Here is a 7,255-nt window from a genome sequence, read left to right as displayed (position 1 = left end):
AAGTTTGGATGAATTATAGGAGAAAACAATCAGCCAGATAAATAATGAAAAGGTGATTTGAAAATATGCAAGACTGAGACTACCTAGATAACTAGCTAGAAATGCTTAGTAGTGATTATCAAAAGACTTCCAAACAATTTGGGATGAAATGAAGGATCCTAAATGCAATTGCAATTGAAAATACAGTCTTCAGGTGGATGCTGGTATCGCTATAGTATAGTAGTAAAGTCACTAGGTGATGACATCAATGATCTGAGTTCGAAACTCACCAACACCAAATTCTTTACCGATTAAAAAAAATCTAGTGGATAAAAATAGAAATATGATCTTTAAAGCCAAGACTGAAAGATAGATAAACACTGAAACGCTACACAATAAACACTATAGCATATACATCACAACCTGAGAAGAGAGAAGATATCGAAGATGATCCTATATATACATAACTATAGAGATGTAGTAGATTGTAATAATAAAACTACATGGAAAAGAAATACGGTGAGCTTGAGCAAAAAAGGTGGCAAGTCCACCATCTCTATATAACCTAGCTAGTAGATAGATGAACTAATAAACAACTAAAACAATAAGGAAATAGATACTGACGCATCCAAATAACTTTGAGAAGTGGAACTTTATTTGTAGCTGAAGTTAACAAAATGAATGTTAGTACTAGGAAAGACCGCTAAAATTTATGAATTGAGCATGCAGATTTTAGTATGGCTTTTCATATACAAAGAAATTCACCTCTCTTGAATTAGTATATATGGCTTTTCTAAAATTGAGCGGTTCTCGGGAAAGATTAGTATATTTGTCTAAAATTAGTATATTTGTCTCTCCTTTTGATTGGTTAAAAGATTCGGTTCGCTTAAGTTAGAGTTAAAAAAATTATTTTTCTGAAACTGTTTATTACGGTTAGGGTTTCTTTTTTTCCTAATCGTAAATCTTATATATATTACGACTGAGACAATAAGAATTCCAATCCATAAAACAGGCATCCGAGCCGTAAAATTAGAATTCCGAACCGTAAGAAGGTGTTTACGTACGGTTAGAATTTCCTAGTTGTAAATGGTTTTGATAATAATAATAACAATAATAATAATAAAAAATAGAGGTTGTTTTACGGTTAAGGTTTCCCAGTAGTAACTGGTATTTTTGGCTGGGATTTATTTATTTTCCAGCCGTAAAATGTTGGTTACTGCTGGGATATGATGTTTGCCCACCCGTTTATAGTACTTTCGGTTGAGAGTTTTTTATTTTCCAGCCAAAAATTTTCAATTACGGCTGGGAAACTATAACCGTATTAATCAAATTTTTAACGTATTAATTTAATAGATTAAAATCTACAAAATTATAATGGGATTTAAGTACGAGGTTTTACTAACTATTGTTAGGACGTGTTTCACTATATTCTTTGAGGGTTTAAAAAAAGGAAAATCCTCATTCACCATTTTCTAAATTAAAAAAAAGATCAAAATATAAATCAAATGATAAAGTTAATGTATCACTAATCTTTACACTACAAAATAAAGGCCTCTTGGAATGGCCAGAGAGCATCCCAAGAGGCCCCAAAACCGTCCCAAGAGGTATTTCCGACGGTTTTCTAGCCGTCGCTTCTTCTACCGTCACTAATAGTATTTGGTCATATTTGTTTTTTAGTGACGGTCCAAATTATAACCTTAGTTTAAGCATCCCGTGACCACTAGGGACGGTCAGTCCAGGGCTGTCCCAAATAAACCTCTCTAGGGCCTAGTTAGTAATTTGGGATACGGGGACAAGTTCGAGACGGCATACATACAGAAATTATACGGATTCCGGTAGATCGGGTTCGGACAAAAAATCGGTCAACGGTTCGTTGTTCGGTAGATAGTTCGGAACATCATACGTACTGTATGATTCATTTTAGAAATATGAGTTCATTATTCAAAATTCGGCTTACATTCATAGTAAATTGATAAGTATTATAACCTTACAAGACTAATTTATATTTTGATTTCATCATCCCGCGGCAAAATATACATATGGTATGATTTATCTGATGAAAAAAGAATATTTTGGCATGGTTGTGTGACAAGCATGGCGACTGCTAAACAAGAATCGTCGTAAAAACAATGATTAGTTATATAATATACACTTCCTATTGCATTAAATATAATATATAAACAAAATTAAATAAAAAAACAGCATACAGAACAATGAGTATTAGACGTTGGAACTGGAGGTTTGTTGTTCGAACCCCAACCCATTCGGTTTTTAGAATCTTTAATAAATTTGACCGAATTACAAGTCCAAACTATTCGCTACTCCGAATTATTCGCGGTTAATTTGGCGGGCCCATAATATGTATACGGAGTTTCAGTAATTCGGCCGTTTGGTTCGGATTCATGAATAGTTCGCCGAATTACTAACTAGGCTCTAGGAATTATTTTTGAAAAAATAGCCGTTCCAAGATGCCACGTGTTTTGTAGTGTTAATTAGATATATTGTACTTAATCATTCATATTAGCATCAATCAAGGGCATATTATCCATAACCAAAATTAGTTGGATAAGGAGTATTTTTTTATTTTTAGTAAGGAATGGTTAATTATATTAAGGGAAAAGATATTTAGAGGCCTAGGAACATGGTTTCACCCAATTACAAGTGAATAACTGTGTCCCTTTGGAACAAAACTTGATTTACAGTATCATTCCTAAAATCATCACTATCAATAAACTAAAGATAAATAGACTGCTTAATAAGAAAAATGATCTCCTCAATATCCATAGCTCTCCCTCCAAAAGATTTTTTGTTCCTTTCCGTCCATAGATGCCACATCACAACATCACTCAACTTCCAAAAAAATCTTCCTGCATTTTCCCCTCAAGTTATTCATCTTCAAGCTTGAAAATGCTTCTCTACCGTACCAGGGAACATCCAACAGATCTTAAATGCTTTAATAAAATGAGACCAAACTTCATCTGCAAACTGACAACCCATCAAAATGTGTTCAGCAGTTTCCAGCTCCTTTTTGCAGTAAAGACACAATTCCTCCTCTACACGCACTTCTCTATGCATTAACATATCAAAAGTAGATAGAGATTCATGAAAATGAACCCATAACGTCATGCTTACCTTTGGTGGTATACTTTTCTTCCATAATACCTTTGGTGGTATACTTTTCTGCCATATAAATCTTTCAAAGTTGTAATCCACCTGTTCAGTTATTTGAATTTCATAATATTTGTTAACTGTAAACCCCCCAACATGTTCCCAGTATCTTCCTCCTCCTCAATTTATCCACTGCACCTAATTCATTACATAATAGATCCCACTCTAGTTGGACATTATAGCATACATTCTTCTCCTTGTTTGACATCAAAATCTACCGTCAACCACCATTTCGGTCACAAAAGCTTGTTTATTAGAACAAACCTTATATACAGCTAGGAATCTGTTCTTTATAGGCCCTGTTGTAGTCCATTTGTCTAACCAAAATCTTGTTGATCTCACATTATTAAGAACATAAGTTATATGTGCTTCCAGACATTTCTTCCTTTTAGGAGTTATATCATCTGTAGGAATGAATGCATCCACATTATTCTTGAACTTCTGCTGAACTAGTCTTCTCCACAATGCCGTCTTTTCTATTGAATATTTCCAAAGCTTTTAGGCCCTTAGTAGTACACCTTAGGTTCTTCAACCCCAACCCAAACCACCCAAAGGTTGATGCTAAGGAGGTTCGAACCCATCCCCTGCAGGTTACAACGGAAAATAGGCCTTCCAGAGAGGTAGGAACACGAATTAGGAAATATAGTCAACTTTGGTATTTATTCTATAATCGGAAATCAGTTAGAGCATACCTGGACTAGGGATGGCTGAAACCAGGGGTGAGCATTTGACCCGTAATCCGCGGATATAAACGTGGCCAACCGTTTATTTGCGGATTGATACCAATCGTTCGTTAATGGGTTGGATGTGAATGGAATATTTGAAATCCAACGGATTACAGATCGAGTCTGAATGCAACTTTGATAATCCGTTTGGACATCCATATCCGTTAAATTAAGTGCATTTAAATCCGGTAAAGAATTTTTCTTTCCTTCTCTTATTTTGAGCGGGAGAAAGAGGGGAAACATAAAACCCTAGGTAAGAGGTAAGGTTTGATACTTGATGTCGTTAACAAATGAAATTCTATCAACTTACTTGCTTAATTTCATGAATGGGGGATGCGTTTTTCTTAATTTGAATAGTGAAAATAAGGCCGAGGGAACCCTGGCTTCGTGTTGGGGATATAAGTCTGAGTAATCGATCATTATAACTCATTCTTCTTGTAATTTCTGTTTATTTAAACCCTAGGTGTTGCTTCGTGTTGGGAGATTTGTTCAGGAATTCCGAAAAACGAGGGAAGAAAATCTGTATTCTTATATCTACTCCGAAATTGGTATGTATCCCATTCACTAAGAATTGAAAATTGGTACTTCGAATTTGGTTTGTATCATTTTTTTTTTTTGCAGGCATAAACAAAATTGGTAAATAGTTTTTGTTGTTCAGTATCATCGTTTTAATTTGATCTGTATCAGTAAAGTTTCAGTTTCTGTTGTTCAGTATCATCGTTTTAATTTGATCTGTATCCGTAAAGTTTCAATCCTTGTCAGAAAATTGGTTAATAGATCACTGAATTGCTGTTATTCTTGGTCATATACCTCTTATGAATCGGATAGGGAGCTGGGAAATGGATCGCAAAGGGAGTTCTGAAGTGGAAGTGGCATCCCTCCCTGGAGCTATTACTGGCGGTGATATTACTAACTTCAATACTTGTCTAATTTTGAATAAAGATACTACTGGAATTGTTGGTAACCCGAGTTTCAGTATTAGGCTTGATAATGATATTATAGTTAGTGAGATACTAAGCAGACTCCCTGAAATCACTTATGCGGTTTAAGTGCGTGAGCAAACATTGGTTGTATCTGATTGAAGAAGACTCCTTCTTTATTGATTTACATCTCACTCGATCAAAAGCGCGCCCATCTCTTGTTTATCTGATTTCACTGCCTTCAGTCATTAATCAACAATTCTCAGAAATCAGATGTAAGGGACAGGACGAGGTTTTCTTGAAATCAGATTTATCACTTGAAGGCATAGGCAGAGCAGACATCCACACCATGAGGAAAATAGATATGTTTTGTTGTGATTTTATTTTAAGACCCATAAATGGGTTGATGTGTTTTGTCGATTATCACAAGCATGCTGTTTGCATATACAATATAAGGACGAGAGAAGCATCACCCTGGATTCAATCAACACTGTTACTAGATGAAAAAGAAAAGCATCCTGAAACAAACGCTCTAGATTACCATGTTACTTCATATAAATTTGGATTTGATCCTACCACAAGGGAGCACAAAGTGTTATGCATGTGGTATATAACTGTAGGAGAAGTGGACAATTGTTTACAAGAAGATATGGATGACGTTATTGAAGTTTGGGAGATTTTTACTTTAGGCGATGGTTCTTGGAGAAGGATACCTGAAGTGCCACCTTATCTTCGTGATAGTTTGCCTTGTGCATATGTGAATGGTTCTATTTATTGGTGCACTGACATGTTTATCAGGCGGGAAAATTGGAGCAAGCCTTCATGTGTAGTAGCATTTGATTTTGGAACTGAGAAATTTAGGGAAATCCAAATCCCTGAAGTTATCTGGGATCAACCTTTGGATCCTGATAAAAGCTTCAACGGTTACATTCGTCTAGTAGAACTTGATGGCCGTCTAGGTATACTACGGAGGATAAATCCTTTTATTTCCAAGCTATGGATATTTGACGACCAAAGATATGGCAACGAGAAGGTCAACAAAACTAAATCTGCAAGTGGTGAAATTTGGATCGACGAAACTATCACTTCACCCTTTCCTTGGACTAAAACCTTGTCGCTTAATGTTTATCCTATGGTTGGAACACGCCAAATGGTCTTACAAACTTATCAAGGTGCTGCTAGATATATGAATAACGTGCTCTTCATTCTTACCATTGGAAAGAAAAAACTTTTACAGAGATTACTACCAGCAGGGCTCCCCTTTCAGTTCCAGATGCTTGCTCTATCAAAATGTTTACTACTTTTGTTGAAAGCCTTGTGCCAGTTCAGAGGAAGAGTAGAATGTATGATGGTATATCCTCTACAAAAATGGGTATGCACTCTGAAATGGTACATCATCTTCCCCAATCTAGGTCTTTAGATTTCATCATCTTATTCCTTTTACATCATCTTATGTCTTTCGTTGTCACCGCACTGTAGTTCATTTTTTCTTGTATTCCTGGCGACAATCTTGGATATGTACGAGTACTTTGGAAAATTGTTTTAATTTATCTTGTAATGTTTGAAGAGACCAATTTGTATTTGTATGAACTTTGTTATAATTTGTAATGTTATCTTATTCACTGAAATGATCTGACCTCTTATTGCAGAACTTTTGATTGTTGTTGGAGCCTGGTTTGAACGTTGGAAAGTGTTCAAGAATCAGGAAGGCTCGTTTGGGAAACGGAAAGATTGTGGTAAGTGTCTTTAGTAGTTGTAACTTGTTGGATCTCGGGCCTTGTATAGAAATACAGTAGCCTGATTTGCCCAACACCCCCATAGGCCAATACAGTGTTGCGCAAGACTTGTAGTTTAAATCCCATGCTTCTTAAGTATCTCTTGTTGTTTGATTTCAACCCATGCCCTTCCTGCTGGAGATAATTTAGACATATCCACAGTCATTAATTCTTGTTCACGCCTCCTTTCATTTTCTTTCATCCGAAGAACAAAAAGATCATTCTCTTCTCGTCTCCGTGCAGAATTTGATACCTCCTTTTCTTTGAAATAGTTGATGAGTTTCTCAGAACTTGCATCAAGTAAAGATTGCATTGAAGTAGATGAAGATTCTTCTACATGTTTGGCCTTCTTTTGGGAGTCCTGTCTTGGTGACCTTTGACGACTAACCGACGCGTTACCTTCAGAAGGTGGGTTATTGTGCGTTGGATGAGCAGGTTCTATCGCCAATTTTTCGTCGTCTGCGGGTTCTGCAACCGAATTGGATTCTCCAACATGTTCTATGGGTTCAATGTTGTTGTTGCCATTACACATGGTGTAATCAAAACCCGATTCATGTTTATAAAGTTGGTAACATTCTTCATGTTGAAATGCTTTCCTAAACTGTGATATATACTGAATTCGAGCCTTCCGCGCCTACAATTTTTTCAAAATTCGAAATCAGCACACACATTTTTTCTCCGGTATTAC

The 7,255-nt window shown here is 36.0% G+C and overlaps 1 protein-coding gene across 4 annotated transcripts; it reads left to right on the top strand.

Annotated features, from left to right (window-relative positions):
* The first annotated feature begins 4,043 nt into the window (after positions 1–4,043).
* Positions 4,044–7,255, top strand: LOC113284649 (putative F-box protein At5g50220). 4 transcript variants are annotated; one of them, XM_026534164.1, is made up of 5 exons: positions 4,044–4,125; positions 4,336–4,420; positions 4,701–6,181; positions 6,442–6,528; positions 6,811–7,250. In XM_026534164.1, coding segments are annotated over exons 3-4 (1,272 nt in total). In that variant the 5' UTR covers positions 4,044–4,125; positions 4,336–4,420; positions 4,701–4,910; the 3' UTR covers positions 6,443–6,528; positions 6,811–7,250. The 4 variants fall into 4 exon arrangements, with proteins under 4 accessions (XP_026389949.1, XP_026389950.1, XP_026389951.1 ...); XM_026534165.1 differs by having other exon boundaries at positions 4,068–4,132; positions 6,840–7,255; XM_026534166.1 differs by having other exon boundaries at positions 4,068–4,132; positions 4,701–6,164; positions 6,811–7,254.

The sequence above is a fragment of the Papaver somniferum genome, chromosome 5, assembly GCF_003573695.1.
Source record: "Papaver somniferum cultivar HN1 chromosome 5, ASM357369v1, whole genome shotgun sequence".
NCBI classification, from domain to species: Eukaryota; Viridiplantae; Streptophyta; class Magnoliopsida; order Ranunculales; family Papaveraceae; genus Papaver; species Papaver somniferum.
The sequence above is the reverse complement of the archived record's forward strand: the minus strand, read 5'-3'. Positions and strand labels throughout refer to the sequence as shown.

What these genes read in the sequence shown, in the direction of transcription:
- LOC113284649 (XM_026534165.1), top strand. Translation starts at nt 4,911, where the DNA reads ATGCGGTTTAAGTGCGTGAGCAAACATTGGTTGTATCTGATTGAAGAA.